The sequence below is a fragment of the Petaurus breviceps genome, unplaced genomic scaffold (genome assembly GCF_028583685.1).
Source record: "Petaurus breviceps papuanus isolate PSGF00001 unplaced genomic scaffold, PetGlider_PUasm1.0 90784, whole genome shotgun sequence".
Classification (NCBI taxonomy): Eukaryota; Metazoa; Chordata; class Mammalia; order Diprotodontia; family Petauridae; genus Petaurus; species Petaurus breviceps.
In genome coordinates this window covers 5,194,546-5,218,846 of record NW_027187345.1, presented here as the reverse complement: position 1 = coordinate 5,218,846, position 24,301 = coordinate 5,194,546, and the positions used below count along the sequence as shown (strand labels likewise).

The following is a 24,301-nucleotide window of genomic DNA, read 5'->3' as shown; positions in this document are numbered from 1 at the left end:
GATGCCATTTGGGGTCTTCTTGGTAAAGATACTAGAGTGGTTTGCCATTTCCTTCTCCAGCTCATTTTAGAGACAAGGAAACTGAAGCAGAGTTAAGTGACTTGCCCAGGGTCTCACAGCTAATAAGAAGTATCTGAGGCCAGATTCGAACTCAGGAAGAGGAGTCTTCCTGATTCTAGGCCTGGCATTCTATCCACTGCACCACCTAGCTGCCATCTATACTGTTATATAGACATTGATATATAACATATTTCTATATGTGTTTCTGTGTCTGTGTTGTATATGTGTGTGTGGTTTTGACCCTTTCACATAAATAACCAAGTATAGCTAGCCTAAGTCAGTTTGGTTCTTTATGAAGTTATCTTTATTCTTATTTCGAACAGTTACTAAAACATGAGGAAACTGACTTTCCTCATGTTTTAGTCTCCACTACAAATAAGAACAATGAAGGTAATATCAGAAATGAGAAGGACAAATTAGGGTTATTTTATGGATAATGCAGGTAACAATCTTGTTTTTGCATGAATCAGAGAGATAGGGCTTTACAGGCTATGGAAATGGGTAACTTTCTAGCACCATTTATAATAACACAATGGTGTCTTGAGAAATATCAGATGAAAAAAAGCACACTGCAGGGGCAAAACCTGTGTGAATACATTTGGCTGTAACCCAAGAAATGAAAGTACTTGGTGGATATATTAAATTCTGAAAAAAAACCCAAAAATGAAATACCTAGCAATCACAGAATACAGATGCCATATAAACACAATATAAAATTATCAAGATAGCATCCAAACTTACCATTCTTCTACTGCCTGAATACTCTCCATTTTTGTTGTATGTGCTGGCCTTCCCGCATTGTCACCTCTATCTTCATTCCTAACAGTGAGGCTGTAATGTAGCACAACACTTTATTTTGTCTAGAGAAAGTCAATTATTTTAAATAAATGAATGAGTTTATCAATACAATATTTCATAGAAAAAATGTATATCTAAATGGTTAACTATGCAGATATGCTAAAAATGATCAAAGCAGAACAAGACCATACATTTTTAAAATTATGCATATTATATCTACATATATAATTAGATATCATGCCTTTTTACAATCATTACTAATATTTGATAAAAACACAAAACAAAATTTTAAAAATCTTGTTTGAATATAGTTATATTCTCTGACAACCTCCTTCCAGAATTTGACTTTCTTACAATTTCCCAAAACAATTAGACAATTATGTACTTCAATATTTTCTATCTTTAATGTAACAATACTTGATACTTTGTTATTGCCTAAATGGAAATTCACTTTTCATTTTAAGTAGTATAATTATTCTATTCCAGGCTCTTTTTATATCCATAACGTTTTTCATTTTTTTCTTAATCTGTGAATCTAATATATAGTATATTATTTACCTATCATCCTCCTCCCCAAACCATCTCCTTATCTCATGTTTAAAACCCCCAATTCATCCTTGCCTGTCCTCTCTCTTCCATAACATCAGTCAATCATCAAGCTGTCCCTTCTTTTTCATGTCCATTATTAGCACTCTACTCTCCACTCTGCATCGTTGCCCCCCCCCCTTTTTTTTTTCCAACTTACCTGAACAATACTCTCCTTCAAGGTTAAACTCCTCACTTCTAATCTCATCACCAGGCCACTAACTGACTGATGTCACTTATTGCAGCCCCCTCTCTCCTCTGATTGGAGGGCTAGAAGGTAGAATGCCGATCTCCTCCCAATGACTTATTTTATAGAAGGCAGAAACAGTAGTTTAGGAGCTCACTCCACTCTGATCTGCTGCCCTGTCTTTTTTTTTTCTCAACTCCACAGAATAAGATGCCCTTGAACTAGGCACCCTTTGGTGTCCCATTCATTGTCCTTCCCTCAGCCCTCCACTTTTCTGCCTCTTTTTGTGTGGTATCACCCCCCCCCCCAATAGATTGTATATAGGAATTGTGTTTTTTTTTAATTAATTGTATTCCTAGAAATTGTGTCAAATATCTAAAAATAAGAGACATTCCCCAGTTGACAAATGGTCAAGTGATATGAACAGGCAGGCATTTTTCAGAAGAAATCAAAGCTATCAATCAACATAAGAAAAAAAAGTTCTAAATCACTATGGATTAGAGAAATACAAATTAAAATAACTGAGATACCACCTAACACCTATCAGATTGGCTAACATGATAGAACAGAAACATCACAAATGCTTGATGTGGAGAAATTGAAACACTAATGCACTGTTGGGGAACTTGTAAACTAGTCCAACCATTCTGGAGAGCACTTTGGAGCTATGCCCAAAGAACTATAAAACTGTGCATACCCTTTTACTTGGCAATGCCATTACTAAGTTTGTATACCAAAGAGATCAAAGAAAAAAGGAAAGGATACATTTATACAAAAATATTTCTAGCATTTCTTTTTGTAGTAGCAAAAAATTGGAAATTGAGAGGATGCCCATCAATTGGGGAATGACTGAACAAGTTGCCCTATATAATTGTGATGGAATACTATTGTGCTACAAGAAATAATGAGCAGGTGGACTTCAGAAAAAGCTGGGAAGACTTTTATGAACTGATGCAAAGTAAAGTGAGAAGAATTAGGAGAACATTGTAACAGCAGTATTTTAAGGATGATCGACTATGAAAGACTTAGCTACTCGGATCAAGACAATGATCCAAAAGAATGCCAGAGGACCCATGATGAAAAATGCCATCTACCTCCAAAGAGAAAATTGGTAAGCTCTGAATGCAGATTGAAGTATGCTTCATTATCCTTGTATGCAATTTCTACTCTCTTCCTATGTCCTTATCTAAGACATGTCCTGCCCCTCCCCCCCTCCCAAACCCCTGATTCAAGTCTTACTTCTGCTACAGGGCCTTCTAGAATTATCAGGGCAATAACACCTTCCTTAGAATTTAATGGAAATAATAACAATGGCAGCAACATCAACAACAATAATAATATCTAGCATTTATATAGCACTTTACAATTATTATCTCTCATTTGATTCTTACAACAACCCTGGGAGGCAGGTGTTACAGATGAAGAAAGGAAAACAGAGCTTAAGTGATTTGCATAAGGTCACACAGCAACTAAGTGTCTGAGGTAGTATTTGAACCAAGGTCTTCTTGACCCCAAGGCCAACCCTCCATCCCTCTATACACTAATTCCTGCAGCTTCTCTCCTTCTCTTCCTCTTTCGCTCTCTGTCTCTGTTTTTCCCTCTGTCTTTCCCTCTCTTTGTCTCCCTCTCCCTTTCATCTCTTTCATTATTACATCTTTCCCTTCTGTCTACAAACATGTTCAGAACTTCCCCTAAACAAACAAAAAGCCTTCCTTTAATGTTGTTATCCTTTGAAACTTACAGTATATCTTCATTTCTAAATGTTTAGAAGAATAATCTACTTTTGTTTCTTTTACTATAGTTTCCATTCAGTCCTAAACCTCTTGAAATCTGACTTGCATCTCCACCACTCAACTGAAACTATTGTCAGGGTCCCTAGAGTAAACTCTTAGTAAATATGATGGGTTTTGCTCAGGCTTCATCTTGTTATAGCTTTGGACTCTGTGGACTTTAATTTTCTGGATACTGTTTCCCCTTTTGGTTCTCATGACCCTGTTTTTTCCTACCTATTTAATCATTCCCTCTTGGTCTCCTCTTTGTTAATTTTATATTTTTCTACTCCCTAAGCGTAGGTGCCCCTTAAAGTTTTATCCTTGGACCTTTTCTCTTTCTACAGGTTCTCCATTGGTGATCTCACATACTTCCATGATTTACCATGACTCCCAGGTCTATACAGCCAATTCTACTGTCTTTGCTGAAGTCTGGACTTAAATCTCCAATTGCCTTCCAAACAATTTCATGTGGCTATCTTGACAGTACTTCATATACATGTTTAAAATTAAACTCTCCATTTTGTTTCCTGTCTGTCCCTTCCCCAGATTTCCCTCTCCTCTAATTAACCAGGTCAGAATCTTAGCATGATGTTTGACTCTTTTGTCTTCCTCACTCTCACATATTAATTGCCAAGTGTTATTAATACTGCTCCTATGGTATCTCTTGAATCTGCCCCTTCCATGTTCTTCTCTTCCATCTCTTCCACTCATACTGCTATCATCTTAATTTAAACCATTGCCTAGACTATTGTAATGGCCTACTAACTGGTTAAAATGGTTAACAGGGGTTGAAACCCAAAATAAGTAGGGTGAGACTTTCCTAAGTAAATTCAATTCACCATGGCCAAATGAAATAACTTCCCTAATTACTGAGAGAACTGCTGGATTTTGTTGCTCATCCATTGTCAATTATCTTGAAATTTCTAGAGATGTGTCCTTAAACTATTTACCTATGTCTCTATTCCCTTTCACAGGCAACTCCAGGAAAAATCTGTTTACTTTCATCCTCCCCTCTTCTTTTCTTCTTACTTATCAGCTTTTTCTAATTTAGTTTCTGACTTCATTACTCAACTCTCCAAAGTTATCAATGATCTCTTACTTGCCAAATCTTGGTTATTCTACCTGTATGACCAATCCATCTCAGTCTTCTTTGCCAGATCATCATTCATATTGCACTCCCTACATATGGGTGCAGACCAAAGTCTTGTCTTGCGCCTTCTCTTCTCTCTGTACACTCTTTTTTTTAGTGACCCTATCAGCTCACATGAATTTAATTCTCATCTGTATGAAGGTAACTCACAGATCTGCATATCCAGGCCTACATCATCTATTGCCTATGAGACCTAAGGAACATAGGACAAAGGCTTCTTACACTCAACATGTCCAAAACAGAATTAATTATCTTTTCCCCTAGCCCCACTCCTTTTCAGAACTTCTCTATTTCTTCCAAGGATACAGTCAGTGTTCCAGTTACACAGGTTTTCACCATGGAGTCTGTTACTTCACATATACAGTTAGATGCCAAGTTTTGTCAATTGCACCTTCACAACTTCTCTCACATTTTCCCCTTTTCTCTGAGACCTGTTGTTTCCTCCTTATTCTCCTTCCCTCAAGACTCTTTCCTCTCTAATTCATCTGTCACACAGCTATCAATGTAATATTTCTTTTAAAATTTATTTTTAGTTTTCAACACTCACTTCCATAAGATTTTGAGTCCCAAATTTTCTCCCCACGTCTCCCCAACCCCCACCCCAAGATGGCATGTAATATGTAAAGAATTAGAACCAGTGGGAGAAACCATGAGAAAGAAGAAACAAAACAAAACAAAACAAAAGGAGAGAGAGGATGTAATATGCTTCTATCTGCATTCAGACTCCATAGTTCCTTTTCTGGATGTGAACAGCATGAATCTTTTGGAGTTGTCTTACATCCTTGAATTGCTGAGAAGAGATAAGTCTATCAACATTAATCATTGCACAATGTGGCTGTTACTGTGTAGTTTTTTCTGGTTTTGCTCACTTCACTCAGCATCAGTTCATAAAAGTTTTTCCAAGTTTTTCTGAAGTCTGCTTGCGCATCATTTCTTATAGCACAATAGTATTCCATTACATCCATATACCACAACTTATTTTGCCATTCCCCAACTGATAGGCATCACCTCAATTTCCAATCTTTGCCACCACAATAAGAGCTAGTATAAATATTTTTATAGATGTGGGTCCTTTTTCCATTTGTATTATCTCTTTGGGATACAGACCTAAAAGTGTTATTACTAGTTCAAAAGGTATGCACAGGTTTTTGTTTGTTTGCTTTTTTGGAGGGCAATTGGGGTTAAGTGAGTTGCCTAAGGTCACACGGCTAGTTTTTGTGTTAAGTGTCTGAAGCTGGATTTGAACTCAGGTCCTCCCGACTCCAGGGCCAGTTCTCTATTCACTGCACCACCTAGCCACCCCCAGTATACACAGTTTTATAACTCTTTGGGCATAGTTCCAATTTGCTCTCCAAAATGGTTGGATCAGTTTACAACTCTACCAACAATGCATTAGCGTTCCAATTTTCCCACATCTTCTCTAGCATTTATGAAAATGATAAATTGTCATTTTAGCCAATCTGATATGTGTGATGTGGTATCTCAGAGTTGTTTTGATTTACATTTCTCTAATCAGTAGTGACTTAGAGCATTTTATCACATGACTATAGATAGCTTTAATTTTGTCCTCTGAAAACTGCCTGTTCATATCCTTTGATCATTTATCAGTTGGGGAATGACTTGTATATTTATAAATTTGATTCAGTTCTCTATGTATTTTAGAAATGAGGCCTTTATCAAAGACACTGTAAAAATTCTTTCCCAATTTTATGCTTCCCTCCTAATTTTGGTTGCACTGGCTTTGTTTAGGCAAAACCTTTTCGATTTAATGTAATCAAAATTATCCATTTTGCATTTCATAATGTTCTCTATCTCTTGTTTGGTCATAAAGTCTTCCCTTCTCCATAAATCTGACAGGTAAACTATTCCTTGCTCTCCCGGTTTGCTTATAGTATCAGCCTTTATATCTAGATTGTGTACCCATTTTGACTTTGTTTTGGTATACCGTTTAAGATGTTTGTCTGTGGCTAGTTTCTACCATACTATTTTCCAGTTTTCCCAGCAGTTTTTGTCAAATAGTGAGTTCTTATCCAAAAAGTTTGAGTCTTTGGGTTTATCAAACAGTAAATTACTATAGTCATTGACTACTCTGTCTTGTGTCCCTAACCTATTCCACTGATCTATCGATAACATAATTCTAATGTGGTATTTTCTTATATATAACCACAACAACTTTCTTTGAAGGTGAAGTAGTTAAAGATATCAAGATGCTCAGAAAAGACCATTTATTCACCAATTCTAAAATGGAAGTGTGTATGTGTGTTTATGTGTATTTCTTTCCAGTCTATTTATCTATACGCATGATTAACCCATGACTGAGAACAAAATTTAAAAAGAAATGGAACAGAAAACAAATAGACCTGTGCCATATTTTATAAATGATATCATGTGCCTAGGAAGATTGATTTATTTTCTTTTTAAGAAAGCTCCTCATGGGAAATCACGTTAAGTTACATTACAATTTCCCCTCATATTTACACCAATTCAACTCTGGTCAATTGTTTTGTGAATAACTGAGAACATAAACTGTACTTTAATTGTTTCACAGCCCTGTGAATATGGTGGAAAGTGAATTGAGAGTTCGAATACTATGTCTTATAATTATTTGATATATGATTTATCTGTGTCTCATTATCCTAATCCATAAAATCTAGATTATTCTACTGATGCTACCTGCCTCAGAGAGTTGTGGGAAATGTGCTTTGGAAATCTTAAAGTGTTCTATGGGTGTAAATTATTTATTTTTCTATAATAGAAGGCCATGGACAAAAATCATAGCAAAGAATTAGGTATGAATGAGTATCCACATTGATAAGATCAATGGCTGCATTAAATATTTATGTTGATAATAATGGTGATGGAAAAATCAGATGAGGTAGAAGATGGAGATTAGACTTCAAATCAGGAAGACCTGGGTGCAAATCCCACGTCTGACACTGAGCTGTGTGACAATGCGCACTTTACTGAACTTATTGGAGCTTCAATATCTTCACTTGTAAAATTGGTATAATACCTAGAGAACTGACCTGACCAGGTGGTTGTGAAGTTCTAATGACATACTGAATGTAAAACACTAAAAGTTTTAGAGCACCACACAAATGCTAGTTGTTGTTATCATATGTTGTTTATAATTAACAGGCAATGAATGAACAGGACTGCAGCATAACTAAACTGTGCTAGTAAGGAACCTTTCTATAAATCACCACAGCATCAACTAAGAAAACTCCAAAGGCACAAAATACCAAGAGATTTAAAAAGAATAACAATATTGTGTTGAATCTCAATGCTACCTGGCACATGCACCTAACACCTTAGCTCATATAACATTTTTTTTTTAAAGCAACTGGGGTTAAGTAACTTGCCCAGGGTTACACGGCCAGTTCTTTTTTGTGTGGGTATTAAGTATCTGAGGCCAGAACTGATCCTGGGTCCTCCTGACTCCGGGGCCAGCGCTCTTACTCACTGCACCACCTAGTCGCCCCTCACATAACATTTTTAAGGGGCAGAATAATTAGTATATTGCCCGGAATAATTAGTATAGAAATATAAAGTGACTTTTCTTCAGCATTTGAAGCTGCAAGAATGATTGCTTCCTTCACTTTGTGGCTGTAGAGTCCTTGGGAAGGGCAGCTAAATAACTGATTCCACAGGCCAGGATCAAAGAAACTCTTTCTAAAGGTTTTGATGCCAAATCACTCTGGGAATTATTCCTCCATACCTCATCATGTCATACCTTACAGTCTCGGTTGGATACAGGACTTTGTATGACAAGCTTTGGGGCCTCAATTATAGTTCCAGGAGGTCACCTTCACTCAGCTCCAAAGCCCTTGGCAAAGACCCATTCTTAGGTCAGAAATAAATGAAAAACAGCATCCAAATTACATTTCTATGAAAGTCATCTATTAAGACAGTAGGACAGACTCCTGATGCAGAATATGAAATAATAAACAGAGAGATGAGAAATCTCTTGTTGGAAAGGTATCCCATAAATCTCCTTTTAGCTTCATTGATTTCTTGATTTTAATGAGCTGTGATGACGAGAACTCAGCAATGCTATTGTCATCTTGGTCTGGAAAACTGTTTTACCACATCCTTTTGAGGCTTCTGCCCCTCCAGAATTCACTTTGAGGTGTTATTTATAGTTCTTTGGAAGGGAAATTGGAAAATCTTGGGAAAATCTCTGACTTTTCTCTGCCATTGTGGCCTGGCAATAAGGTGAGCCTATTGCCCCAAATGAGAAAGCATGATAATTGGTATAGGGCTGTGATTGTTATAAAAAGCATAGAGTGTAGAGGGAACTTAGAGCACTTTGAGCCACTTTGAAAAACAATTTGCCTCAGTAGACAAGTTTTATATTGACATGATCTTTCAAAATCAGTTTGAATTATTCATTGATAAGTAGATGGTCAAATGAAATGAGCAGGCAGTTTTCAGAGGAAGAAATCTAAGCTGTCAACAAACATATGAAAAAAGTGCTCCAAATTACCAGTAGAGAAATGAAAATTAAAGGTATTCTGAGCTTCTACTTTACAGTCATCAGACTGGGAAAGTGACAAAAACACACATACATACACACACACACAATAACAAATGCTGGAGGAGCTGTGGGAAAACTGGCACACATGTACCATTGGTGGATCTATGATTTAGCTCAGCTATTTTAGAAAATAACTCAAAACTGTGCCTCCAAATTCACTAAACTGTATACTAAGAAGATAAGCAAAAGAGGAAAGGTCAAATGCACAAAATTAACTACAGCAAGCGGAAACCAAAGGCCAATTCATCTCTTGAGAAATGGCAAAAGAAATTATGGTATACAAACATAGTTGAATAGTATTGTGCCAAAAATGATGAAGTGAACGGGTATAGGCAAAGTAGCAAGACCTATATGAACTGATGCAGAGTGAAGTGACTAGAACTAGAAGAACAATTTACCCAAGAACATTATAAAGAAAAACAATTTTGAAAGCTTGAGAGCTCTGATCTATGCAATGACCTCCTTTGATTCTAGAGAACTGATGATAAAGCATACTACTAACCTCTTGAGAGAAGTGAGAAATTTAAGACGTAACTTAAGACATTTATTTTCAGACATAGTCAATGTATGTGTTCGAGGTGGGGGGAGGAATAAAATCAATATGGTTTGACAAGAGACTTTTTAGTCTTTCCACGGAAAACCTTTTGGTTGGTTATGGTCAAGTATTTTGGCATGTGCCATACTCTTTTACAATTTAAAAAATATCAATCACAGACCACCTGATACATCCTTTAGCCAATGATATATGTGTACATATATTAAAGCAATAAGGGTTAAGTAACTTGCTCAAAATTACACAGCCAGTTATTTCTGGGTGTGGTGCTAAGTATCTGAGCCCAGATTTGATCCCAGGTCATCCCAACTCTGGGGCCAGTGCTCTTACTCACTGCACCACCTGGCTGCCCCTAAGCAATTGGGGTTAAGTAACTTGCTCAAGGTTACACAGCCAGGTGTTTCTGGGTGGGTGCTAAATGTCTGAGCCTGGATTCGATCCTAGGTCATTCCAACTCTGGGGCTGGTGCTCTTACTCACTGCGCTACCTGGCCACCCCTCCAATGATATTTTTCATACAAAAAATCTGATGTTTCCTAAACTGTGTCATCTATAAGGTGATATGATAATCATTTTCCGGATTAGAACCTTGAATTTCAAATTAATTCATATTGACATTAATGTAAGGTAATTCATGTTATTGGGATGTGAATAGCTTGAATTCCTTAGGGAGTTTCTCTGTAGGTTCTTCCTTCCATACTCAGTTCTACCAGTGTCCAATAACCTTGGAAGTAGGCATGCTAAGATGATAGGGAAGGGTTTCAGGAGATGCTATCCTTTAATGCCTGCAATACCTTGTATTTTACTCCAGGAGACACCCCAAGGACACACTTGAAGCACAAATACAAACACACGGACAACCCCCAAAACATTCAGTATACCAGAGCTGCATTGCCTTGCCGTGAAAAGATCTCAACTGGCTCTCTTGCTCTTCCCTGGCCTGTCAACATAAGTCAACTCTGAAAAATAAGAACCAGTTTAAAAAACACTGGTTTACATGCATACCCTTTGACCTAGCAATACCACTACTAAGTCTGTATCCCAAAAGAGATACAAAACCAAAAAGGAAAAGGACCTATATGCACAAAAATATTTACAGCAGCTCTTTTCTGTGGTAAAGAATTAGAAGTTGAGGATTAGGGAATGGCTGAACAAGTTGTGGTATGTGATTATGAGGGAATACTATTGTACTATAAGAAATGATGAGCAGGATGCTCTCAGACTTAAGTGCATGGGCTGATGCAAAGTGAAATGTACTACCCCGTGTTTCCCCGATAATAAGACACTGTCTTATTATTTTTTTGGACAGAAAAACACCAGAGGGCTTATTTTCAGGGGAGGGCTTATTTTAATGAACATTGACAGCAATTTTAATAAACAGGTAAATATGAACAAAAAAATGTACCAGCAAGCAAATCACTGGGGAAGAACAGGATGACGCGCTCACTGCTGCAGCTCTGATTGGATGCAGCTCGGAGCGCTGCGTGCGTTTCACGGGGGGAGGTGCATACAGAGGGTACCGTAATGTAGTGTGTAGCACAGGGGATCACCTTCACTACAGTAGCAATCTCAATAGGGCTTATTTTCGGGGGAGGGCTTATTTTAGAATCTTACACAGTAAGGGGAGGGCTTATTTTCGGGATAGGTCTTATTATCGGGGAAACACGGTATATATAAAATAACAGCAATATTGTAAGATGTTTAGCTAGGAATGACTCTGCTATTCTCAGCAATACAATGATCCAAGACAACTCTGAAGGACTTATGAGAAAAAATGTTATCCATCCCCAGAGAAAGAACTGATGGTTCTGAATACAAATTGAAGTAAACTTTTTTTTTTGGAGGGCAATTGGGGTGAAGAGACTTGCCCAAGGTCACACGGCTAGTTTTTGTGTTAAGTGTCTGAGGCCGGATTTGAACTCAGGTCGTCCTGACTCGCAAACTTTTTTTTTTACTTTATTTTTCTTGAGTTTTTTTCCTTGTCTGTTTTCTTTCACAACATGACTATTATGGATATGTTTTGCATAAATACACATGTATAACTTATATCAAATTGTTTACCTTCTCAATGGGGGGTAGGGTAGGGAGAGAATTTGGAACTCAAAGTTTTAAAAACAAATCTTAAAAATCATTTTTACACATAACTGGGGTAAAATAAATAAATAATTAAAGAAAAGAAACACTGTTTTAGAAGCTAGGACTATCTCTGCTTTTATAAACCTGCCATAAACCACCTCAGATTGGTAGAGATGTTAATGATCTTATTTTGGTTATTGGAGGCTATAGCTGGTACATCTCTGGCCCCACAAATCAGTCACCCTGCCTTCCCATATTGTAGAAACAAATTCTAGACTAAGGGCTGTTTGGGATTCTCTGCAGTTAACCTACCAGATGAAAGTAACATCTTGAACCTACTAAACACTTTAAAATTTAGCAACCTGTATTAATAAATATTCACAGTTTCACATATAATCCTCTTTTTCTGTTCCATTTAATTTATGGAAATGGTGTGTGTGTTTTCATCAAATTCATAATAAAAAATTAAAAAAATAAAATAATCTGTCTGATAAATTTGTTTGGAATAGTTTATGATGAAACCTTCCTTTGCAGGGGTATAGAACATAATCCATGACACTCAGTGGTAGATAGCTTAAGGCATCAGCACTCAATATTGCTTCTGCTGGTTTGTGGACAAGTATGTATTCAGAGGCACCGAGGAAAAGATTCCAGTTCTACTTATATGGTAACATGACAAACAACAAAAAACCCAACAACTAAGATTTATATGGCATTTTAAAGGTTGCACAGTGCTTTCTTTATATCTGCTACTTCATCTGAACCTCACAAATACCCTGTGGGTATTGTTAAACTCATTTTTACAAGTGAGGAAACTGAGACTTAGAGAAGTTAAGTGTTGCCTATGGCAACACAGCTAGTCAAGAATTCTGATAGAGGCTGGGGAAGAGGCTTAGTATAAATTATTAAGGCATTGTCCTAGTGATAGTTGTGGAAATTCTTGACTCCCACAGCATTATGAGAGTTTCCTTTGTCAATTTTTATGTACCTCTGTTCTGGAGTTGTTGAGTGCAAGCAACTGATGCCCAAGTACAGATACTCTTCACCTTTTTTGTGTCATGGTCCCCTTTGGCGAACTGGTGAAGCCCATGTACCATGAATAATTTTTAAAAAATTATTTATTTTTAGTTTTCAACATTCACTTCCGTAAGTTTTCAGTTTTCTCCACCTCCTTTCCCTTCCCCCTCCCCAAGACAGCATGCAATCAGATATAGGCTCTACATTTACATCCTTATTAAACATATTTTCACATTAGTCTTGTATAGGAGAATTAGAATGAAAGGGAGGAACCATGAGAAAGAAAAAAACAAAACAAAAAAGAGAGCAAATAGTATGCTTTGATCTGCATTCAGACTCTATATTTCTTTCTCTGGATATGGATAACATTTTCCATCATGAGTCTTGGAGTTGTTTTAGGTCCTCGAATTGCTTAGAAGACCTAAGGTCACTTCACTCAGCATCACTTCATATAAGTCCAGGTTTTTCTGAAGTCCGCTTGCTCATCATTTCTTATGGAACAACAGTATTCCATTACATTCATATACCACAACTTGTTCAGTCATTCCCCAACTGATGGGCAACCCCCTCAATTTCCAATTCTTTGCCACCACAAAAAGAGCTGCTATAAATATTTTTGTAGATGTGTCCTTTTTCCATTTGTATAATCTCTTTGTGATAGAGACCTAGAAATGATATTGCTGGGTCAAAGGGCATGCACATTTTTATAGCCCTTTGGCCATAATTCTAAATTGCTCTCCAGAATGGTTGGATCAGTCATGAACAATTTTTTTAAGGGAAATGCTAAATTTCAATTAGAGATTAGGGGGAAAAAAGGAGTTATTTTTTTTTCTAATCCAAATTCACAGACTCCCTTATATCTATCCACAGATCCTTGAGTGACCCTATGGACTCCAGGTTAAGAACTCCGCCTTAATGTCATCTGCTATTCTGTGGTCAAGCACAACTCTGACATTTTCAAGTGAAGTGTCAGTCCCACACAGAAGTAATTTTTGGTCATTCTAATGTACTGGCACAAATTAAAGAAGTCTGAAACTATTTGGTATTATGGAAAGTGTCTTCATACTGATAATTCTACTGCCATGGAAACCTTATTGGTAGTAAGCAGCAAATGACTTTTGGGGGAAATAAACATGATATAAATTCAGTAATCCTAGGAAATCATAGGGGTGGTCACGCTATCGATTGTATGTCTCTTTTCTTGGATATAATGAATATCAGCAGCTATGATGCAGTTTTCCTAAACTGATTATGCTAAAAGATTTAATTCCACTTAAAAAAAGAGGGGCAGCTAGGTGGCATAGTGAATAGAGCACCAGCCCTGGAATCAGGAGGACCTGAGTTCAAATCCCGCCTCAGACACTTGACACACTTACTAGCTGTGTGACCTTGGGCAAGTCACTTAACCCCAAATTGCCTTGCTTTCCCCCTCCAGAAAAAACAATACTTGAGATACCTGAGGCATCACAGGGACCTGATGCCCTGAAATATTTTTACCAGTTCATCCAGAGTTGTCCCCAGGATCAGGAAATTATTAAAATAAACTAATAACAACAACTCACATTTTTGTAGCACTTTGTAACTTAGAGAGCCCCCTTCCCCCAATTTATTATTTATTTATTTTAGCATTAATTAAAACAATTTTATCTCCTTCCCTCCCACCCTCCCTCACCCATTGAGAAGGCAAGAAATGTGATATCAGTTATACATGTGAAATCATGCAAAACATTTTTCCATATTAACCATGTTGAAAAAAACAAGAATAAAACTAAAATGAAAAACATTATGCTTCAGTCTGTATTCAGATTCCATAAGTTATTTCTCTAAAGATAGATAGCATTGTTCATCAAAAGTCTTTTGGAATTGTCTTGGATCATTTTATTGATCAGAAGAGCTAAGTCATTCACAGTTGATCCTCTTGTAATATTGCCATTACTATATACAATGTTCTCCTGGTTCTGCTGTCTCCAATTTGCATCAGTTCATATGAGTCTTCCCAAGTTTTTTTTCTAAAACTATTCTGCTCATCCTTTCTTATGGAACAATAGAATTCCATCACAATCATATACCACAACTTGTTCAGTCATTCCATAACTGATGGGCATCCTCTCAACTTCTAATTCTTTGACAACACAAAATGGGTTGCTATAAGTATTGTGGTAGATAGGAATTCTTTTCTTTTTTTCTTTGATATTGTTGTGATACAAATCTAGTAGGGGTACTGCTAGGTCAAAGGGTATACATAGTTTTATAGCCCTTATAGTTTCAAATTGTTTTCCAGAATGGTTGGATCAGTTCATAATTCCACCAATTTTGTGTTCCAATTTTTCCACATTTCCTCCAACATTTGTCATTTTCCTTTTCTATCACATCAGCCAATCTGATAGGTGTCAGGTGATATCTCAGAGTTGCTTTAATATGCATTTCTCTAATCAGTAGTGATTTATAGCATTTTTATATGACTAGAGATAGCTTTAATTTCTTCTTCTAAAAACTGCCTGTTATATTCTTTGACCCTTTATCCTATTTTTATCAATTTGATTCAGTACTCAATATATTTGAGAAATGAGGTCTTTATCAAAGAAACTTACTATAATTCCCCCCCACACACAGTTTCCTGCTTTCCTTCTAATCTTGGCTGTATTGAGTTTGTATAAAATCTTTTAAATTTAATGTAAATGAAATTATCCATTTTACTTCCCTTGATTCTATCTCTTGTCTGGTCATAAATTCTTGCCTCATTCATAGATTTGACACATAAAATTTTCCATGCTCTCCCAATTTGCTCTCCTAATTAGACTCCTTATGTCTAAATCACCCTTTTTGATTATATCTTGGTATACAGTGTGAGATGTTGTTCTATAGAGGTTTTGCTAAACTGCTTTCCAGTTTTCCCAGAAATTTTTTTTGTCAAAAAGTGAGTTCTTCTCCTAAAAATTTGTAACTTTGAGTTTACCAGACACTATATTATTATTGTCATTTACTGTTGTGTATTGTGTACATAATCTATTCCACTGATCCACCAGGCTATTTCTTAGCCATTACCAGACAGTTTTGATGATTACTGCTTTTAAGACTGTTTGAGATCTGGTACTGCTAGGCCACCTTCCTTGACATTTTTTCTTTGATTCCCTTGATATTTTTGACCTTTTGTTCTTCCAGATGAACTCTGTTATTATTTCTTCTTATTGTTGTTCAGTCCCTTCAGTCACATCCAACTCTTCATGACCTTATTTGGGGTTTTCTTGGCAAGGATACTAGAATAATTTGCCATTCCTTCTCGAGCTAACTAAAGCAAATAGGATTAAGTGAGTTGCCCAGTGTCTCATAGCTATTAAGTATCTGTGGCCACATTTGAACTCAGGTCTCCCTGACTCCAGTCCTAACCCTCTATCTACTGTGCCACCTGGTTGCCCTTATTTTTCTTTAGCTCTATAAAAGTTTTTTAGTAATTTGATTGTTCTGGCATTGAAAAAGTGAATTATTTTTGGTAGAATTGTAATTTTCATTATATTGGCTCAGTCTACCCATAATTATATGGAACGAGTAGGAGTGAGACATCAATGATGACACTGAAGTAGCTAATCTGGACACTGGGACAATGGTTGTGTCATTGAGAGTAATAGGGAGGTCAGGAAGAGGGTAAGGTTTTAAGGGAAAGATATGAGTTTTGTTCTGGACATGCTGAATTTAAGATGTCTAGAGGATGAGAGTTGTCAGTAAGCAGTTGCTGATTTAAGACTACAGGTCAGGAAAGAGGTTAGGGTTGGATAGACAAATCTAAGAATCATATCATGAAGATAATTGAACCCATGGGAGATAATGCAGAGTGAAAAGAGGAGGCCCAGGACTGATACCCATGGTTATTCAGAATTGCTATAACTTTTATGTGTGGGTATATATGCATTTTTTCTTATATTTTGGTGTTTACTTTGACCTTTGTCTTAAAATAATTGCATAGACATCTGATTCTATAACGGTTGTCTGTATCTAGCTATTTCTTTTTGTTTGTTTTTAAGGGGGGAAGGCAGGGCATTTGGGGTTAAGTGACTTGCCCAAGGCCACATGGCTAGTAAGTATTAAGTGTCCGAGGTTGGATTTGAACTCAGGTCCTCCTGACTCCAGGGCCGGTGCTCTATTCACTGCGTCACCTAGCCGCCCCTATCTAGCTATTTCTTTTCTATTAAATAAATAACTGTATATGTATATAATCAATTTCATTTAAAAATATGACATTTGGTGTTCACGATATCTAGTACCTTCTGATATTCTTTAAAAAGAAGTATTCTTAATGATGGAAAGTCATCATGCTTTTGAGTAGTCTACAAATTTTTTCAATTTTTACCAATTAAACTCAAACTATACTTTTCACAGTTGATCATAATAAAAGTTCACTGGATTGGTTTCCTTCTAACATATTTTGATTCATGTATTCTTTCAAAGTGCCCTTTTTTTTTTTTTTTGAGAATGTGTTCTTTATTACCTTGAATCAATAAGCAGGGTTTTGATGAAAAGAATCACAACCTAAGCAGGGGTTATTTTGTATAAAATGATCTGAACATATTGTGGCACATGTATTTCCTGGTTTCTGCTGAGCATGCTGGCAAGAATTCTCTGCCCATACATGGATGCTGATATTACAGTAGTTTGAGAATTACTCAGAATAATCGATAATTTTATATGGTTTTATTTTGTAAAATCAATGGTCATGCATATGTCATTCTACTGGACTCACTCTGAACATCTGACTTTGACCAGATGAAACAAAATTCCCTCATCTTTAATTAATTCTTTGTCAGTTCAGTGCTAAATTCAATGTCATATGTGTGTTGCTTTGCTCTCTTTTTTTTTGTATTTTAAATTCTGTGGTTCATAAAAATGGATGTTATTTCAAGGAAACATAAAAGTTATACCTTTTAGAGAACACACCTCAAGGACTATTAGAGATGTTGTAGTGACTGTTGGTGTAGAGAAATCAGGAGCTTCAAGCCCATAATGGCCCAAGGTTAGTTCAATTGAAGTTCAAAGGAAATTAGATAAAAATGAAAAATAACAGCAAGAAATGACAAATTGTTGTTGCAAAACAACCTAATTCAGCCTCAGGAAGCAAACAAAAACCTTTCAGAGGAATATGGCAGATGGAGAGATTGTTACTGATTCCTCTTCTGTATAGCAAAGATTTTTTGAAGTTGGAAGAACAGTGAGAAAGAAGATGAGTGGAAGAAAATAGCTGCTAACCTTTGCTATGAAGAAAAGACACTTACCAATACCCGGAATATATAAATATTTTTATATGAAAGATTGGGAAAAGATAATTGTGCCTAAGGAAACAGACTTTTTCTTTCAAGGCTACTCTACAATTATTATAAAAGTACCAGGTAAACCTATAAGATCTAGATATCTTCATGATACTGTAAAACATCCACCAAAATAAACAATTATTAGAGGATAAAAAATCATTAGATCTGGATGCCTTGTTCCCTTTGTAGGAATATAAACTGTTATAATAACATGAGAATAATATGAATGTCGTTACAGCTAGAATTTATATAGTGTTTTTAGGTTTGCAAAGTGCTTTACATTTGTTATCTCCTTTGATATTCACAACAATCTTATGAGGTATATACACTGTGATTAGCCCTAATTTACAGATAAGGAAACTGAAACAGAGAGAGGTCAAGCTTGCCCAGGGTTACATGACTAGGAAGTGTCAGAGACAGGATTTGAACTCATGTGTTCCGCAATCTAACACTATATTCATTCTATCATCTAGCTGCCTGAGAAATATATTGATATGTGGAGAAGCAGAGATCCAAAATTACAAAATTCCCAAATTGAGATGGAACATGGCAACATGGCTTTTATACCTCAAAGAGCTAAGACATTTATTCAAGAGATGGTGACAAATATGCTTCAAGGGCCTAGGAACTCATTTACTTTAATTTTCATTGAAAAGCTAAGGACAACAGCCACATCTAGAACTGAAAAAAATAGATTGTTCATTAAAAGTACTCAGTATCCCATGTGATATATGATTTCATAACAATGAACTAAAGAATAAATGTCAAAATCTTTTGAACTCAATGTCATATGTCAAAAGCAAGTGATTGCAATAAATAAAAGACACATTGAATGTTAAATGTTTTTAAAATTTTTTAATTTGCAAGATTTATTTTATGTCAATAAATGTATTTGTTTTACTTTGTCCCAGGTAATTTGTACACCATTATAGAGAACATTGATATTAGAGATTATTCCCTTAATTTCAATGATATATAGTATTGATGTATCACTGGATAGAGCTTTGTCTTTGACCATTACATATATTAAATTTGGTTTGGTCAAGAGATGTTTTTGAAGAAATTCTTTATAAGCTCCACTTTTAAAGTCCTAAAACATGGTATCTAAGATATGTCCAAACTGGCAATATTGAAACATGGCACAATTCAGTAATATATACGGTAATGCCTTCAGTAGCCTGTTATTTCTGAGTGGGAAGTTTAAAGCCCTGAACAATAGTAACAAGTGAGCTTAAATTTTAATTATTTTTCCTTTTACTGAAGTACATTCCATCCTCTTTAGCATGGGTAATGTGATTAGGATCGATAACAATCAAAGGAGGGAGGGAGGTAACAACACAGAGTTATTCATATAAAAACCTCTTGAACTTAATTCATCAATTATGGTAACTGAAAAGGTACAAAATATTAATATGCCCCAGAGGAATTCCTTGTCTCTGCTGTACCCCAAGAATAACATACCTATATAAATAACATCTCAAATATATGATAAATTATTTTACAACTGTGATAATTTCCTCTATTTCTCAAATTTCATAATGCTCATTTAGCACAATGCTGGACACAGAGCAAAAGCTCAATAAGTATTTACTGAATGGTTAGAGTTCACTTTTTGGCCAAGAAACAGTATGAATAGCCTTAAAGATGTTAGCTAAATATGTGCCAACTGGAGTTCTAAGGGAAGTTGAAGTTAATTTAAAAAATGCAATTCTCATTCCCTTTTAGAATCTACAACATATTTTTTCTCAGAATACATTACAAAATCTAATGAAACAAACTCTGTATTTTTTCTACATATATATATGATATATTCCTTGTAGACAAAGATCTACCTTTTCTATTTCATTCTTATCTCCATAGTATACCACTCTACACATAATAACACTGAGTATATAGCCCATTCTGTGTAACAGTCTCAGGAAAAATTCTATAACCACTTAAAAAAAACTCTGAATCACTTTAACTGAACTATTATAGAATAATAACATTTTATTGCAAAAAGATATAATTGAGATCACAGTGTTTCTGAGACTACAACTGGGAATTTCTGACTCATAGATAACTACTTTTCTCATTGTACCTTGGCTGTATTAGGGACGTTTGCAACTTAATGGAACTTGATTATAAATCAATTTGTAAAGTGTATAATTACCCCCTAATTTATTTTTGTGCAAATACAGATTTTCACAAATGAACTATGCATATTTTCATAAGTGTATGGGCATATTTTGGCAAATGACAGACACATAAATCAGAACAATAAATAATTATCATAATAACAACAATAACTAGCATTTATGTGGTACCTACAGTGTGTGTCAGGCACTATGCTAAGTACTTTCCAAATAGTATCTCATTTGAACCTTACAACAACTTTAGGAGATAGGTGCTATTATTATCCAGTACCATATGCATGCAGCAATAAGCAAACCAATGTAGTAAAAATTATATACTTCAGAGCTGGGAACATACAATGATTAGAATCTGGTAGAATAAACAAAAGAAGGAATCAAAGAGTTGAATTTTGTATGATGTTTTGAAAGAAACATAAGCAAACTTAGGCAAATCACCTACTGTCTCTGGGCCTCTATTTCCTTGATTAAAAAAAAATACATGGCTATTTATGATGGGCAGACAGGAGGTGGGAAGGAATGCAAGTTCGGAAAAATGTAATGTGTAAAGATGAGGTAACAGCAGCAATCAAGTGATCTCACTCAAGTACATTTGCTTGTTTTTTAGCAGAGAGTCCTTGTTGGGAAGTACTAAAAATGTGTTTGACAAAGTAAGGGGAAGAATTTACATGAAGGTTGGTAGTGATTGACCTTGATGCTGAGGCTAAAGAGTCTGGATTACTCTAAAAGGAATTAGTCAGTAGGTATAGGATCTTAAGCAAGGATAAATAATGGTATTTTTTAAAAAGGATTATGGTTGGGACTTCAAAGTGCCCTCTCAAAGAATTTAGAAGCCACTGGAAATGATTCACATAGATTTCGGAACATGAATTCTGGCAAATGTGTCTGTTTTTGTAATATTTACAAACATGCCAAATGCCACCATATTGGTATGATGATTATGAAATATTGGGTTGTGCTCATATTCCCAGCTTTGCAGATGGTAGAATATGGACACACATTTGTGCTAAAACCATACACAGTAGACACACAGTAAATCCTGTTAACTAACTATTCTTCTCTGTGTGTGAATTACAGTGCACATGCCTATCACAGCATAGGGTCTAACATTACAGGAAACCTTGACCTGTGGGGGAAAAAAACCCTAAAATTTAAAAGTCTCAAGGTGATATTTCAGTGAATTGTCTTTTAGCATTTCCCTTACAAAAATGTCAGACAAGGTCTGGATTCTAAGTGGATTGTGGCTATATGCAACCCTTTATGAAAGGTTATTATAATATTTGTAGGTGATGAGGGCTAAAAAATAAACAAAATGAAAAATGATGATACCTTTAAAATTCACCAAACATTTACTGACTGTCAACTATGTTCAATATGCTTTTGAAAAAGGTGTTGTTAGGGACTCAAACTGGGTCAATAAAACAGAGAGAAGTAGAGCTAGAAGAGACCTTGGACACCATCTAGTGCACCCCTTTCATTGAGCAGATGAGAAAACAAATTCAGAGAAGTAAAGTGACTTTCTGAAGGAGCTCAACTGTGAATTTGAATTCACATCCTTTGATTTTAAATCTATTATTCTTTCCACTGTCCCTGGTGGCATCCCTCTTTACAGTCAAGAATTTATATTTTTGAAGAAGTAAGTAAAACTCTGTTATTTTTATAACAAAATTTATAGATAAGTATTTTGGCTGGTACCTGTGACATCACTCATGATATGGTAACAGTACTAGTGCAAACCAGTGATTCCTCTTAGAGAAGTGTCTGTGGGTACTCATAACTAAAGTGTCTTGCTCATGGTCACACGGCTAGTAAATGCAAGAGGCAGAACTGACTCCAGGGTCATCTGTCCCCTCTTTCATACTGCCTCTCCCATAAATAAGTATATTAGAAAACAAAGAGTCAAATTATTAATAATAACATATATTAATTATAATCATATATAACAATTATATATTATTATTAATAATTAACATTTACTTGGTGCTTTCAAGTTTGCAAAGTATTTTCTATATATTTTCTCATTTTGATCCTTATATCAATCCTGTGAGGCAGAAGCTATCATCATCATAATCTTCTTCATCATTCCCATTTTATCCATGAAGAAACTGAGATTAAGATTTAAGCAGGTAAATGTAATTTGTAATTCAGTTAATATGTAATTCAGGGTTTGAATTCAATTCTTCATGACTCCATATTCAGCATTTTATAAACTATGCCAACATTATGACAGCTTAAAGGAGGGGGCTATATATTTTGACTAATGAAAAGTTTGTCATTCATTTAATTTTACCCTTTTCCTGTCACATTTTAAAATAAAGGCAAGTTTTTCAAAGTCCTGAAAATATTTGATCTAGATGTAGATATTATTTCAGTGTCTATCCTAGTGAATACTTCATGGTTCCTGATCAGAGACTAAGTATTTTACTTTGGATAATAACTCGATTTAACCCAGGGAATAAGTGAAAACTTACTCATTCTTGCATATTTGTGTGTGTGTGTGTGTGTGTGCCCATGCACACACATGTGCAAGAGATTTTGGAAAGAAGGGTTTGGGAGGGTGGAGTACCAGATCCTGGAAATTCTGGCTTGGCATACTTGATATTTGCCTGCCCTTCATTTGGAAGCAATTCAATCTTGGAAGAATTGGTTTCCACTGAAGAAAATGTTGCAAGGAAAAAGCAAACTTTGCAGTAGCCATGGTTACCCTGGGATAGAGTCCAATCACAAACCCACATATATTAACACAGAACTCAGTTATGGTAGCAATAGTATGCTTAAATTTAATACACATCTGACTTTAAGGCTTGGAGAACAAATCACTAGACTCAATTGGGATAGATGTCCAGTATCATTTTAGTCATCTTGGTTTGTAAAATCAATTCATATGTTTTTATTCTTTTTAAAAATTAATTTCCTCTTCAAGCTGCCTAGTAGATTGGTAGTATATGAAATGAGACTGCCATTCTTTCATATTTGAGTTAGATAATACAGAGGTATATTGTATACAATACATGTAAAGCAAAGATTGTAGATTATTCATATTCAATTTTATAGCTTTTTATGAATGTTATATATTCATATATCTACAAAGTATTAAATATGCCATTTCTACTGTGTGCAGCACACTGTGCTAGGTAAGTAAGGTACAAAGACCAAAAAGAGATAAAACTCAGTCCTTAAGGAATTTATTCGTCATTGGGGAGAAACATCAGTCATTCAGTCAATAAACATTTATTAAATTCCTACTGTGTGCTAGGCCCTGTGCTAAGCAACAAGGATACAAAAAGAGGTAAGACAGTCCTTGCCCTTAAGGAGCTTTTCAACTAGCTGGGGACACAAGCAAACAAATATGTCCAAACAAGCTATGTAGAGGATAAATAGAAAATAATCAATAGAAGGAAGATATTAGAATTAAGAGAGGCTAAGAAAGACTTCCTGTTGAAAATGGGATTTTAGCTTTAAAAGAAGGCAGAAAAGTCAGTAGTCAGAGTTGGGGAAGGAGAGCATTCCAGGCATGGGGAACAGTCACAGAAAGTGCCTGGAGTGGAGATGAAGTGTCTTGTTTGTGAAACAGCCAGAAGACCATTGTCAATAGACTGAAAAGTCCATGGAAGAGAGTAAAATATAAGAAAATTGGAAAGTAGGAGAGAGATAGATTATGAAGGGTTTATGTAGTAAGATCAACAAATGCAAAATATAGACAAAGTACAAATTAATCTGGAGGGGTGAGAGTAAGGAAGAAAGTACTAACAACCACAGGGTTGGGGAGAGAAGGCCTTATATAGGAATGGGCACCTGAGGTAAGCCTTGAGAAGTTCACAGTGAGAGGTAGGTAGGTAGTAAAGTGGGTAAGAATATTGGATTCATAATCAGGAAGATCTTGAGGTCAAATCTGGCCGTAGAAGCTTACTACCATGTTTCCCCGATAATAAGACCTATCCCAAAAATAAGCCCTCCCCTTACTGTGTAAGATTCCTCTAAAATAAGCCCTCCCCCGAAAATAAGCCCTATTGAGATTGCTACTGTAGTGAAGGTGATCCTCTGTGCTACGCACTACATGCTACATTACGGTACCCTCTGTATGCACCGTTCCCCCCCCCCCCCCCCCCCCCCCCCCCCCCCCCCCCCCCCCCCC

At 35.9% G+C, this 24,301-nt stretch overlaps 1 protein-coding gene across 3 annotated transcripts in view; it reads right to left on the bottom strand.

Moving 5' to 3' along the window:
* The window catches only part of RGS17 (regulator of G protein signaling 17), a 231,173-nt gene that overhangs the window by 22,930 nt on the left and 183,942 nt on the right, over window positions 1–24,301 (bottom strand). For 2 of the 3 annotated variants that reach the window (XM_069069634.1, XM_069069635.1), the window contains exon 3: window positions 802–891. In XM_069069634.1, coding sequence (XP_068925735.1) covers window positions 802–891 — 90 coding nt within the window. The remainder of the gene's footprint in view (window positions 1–801; window positions 892–24,301) is intronic. The other variant, XM_069069636.1, reaches the window with a different exon arrangement.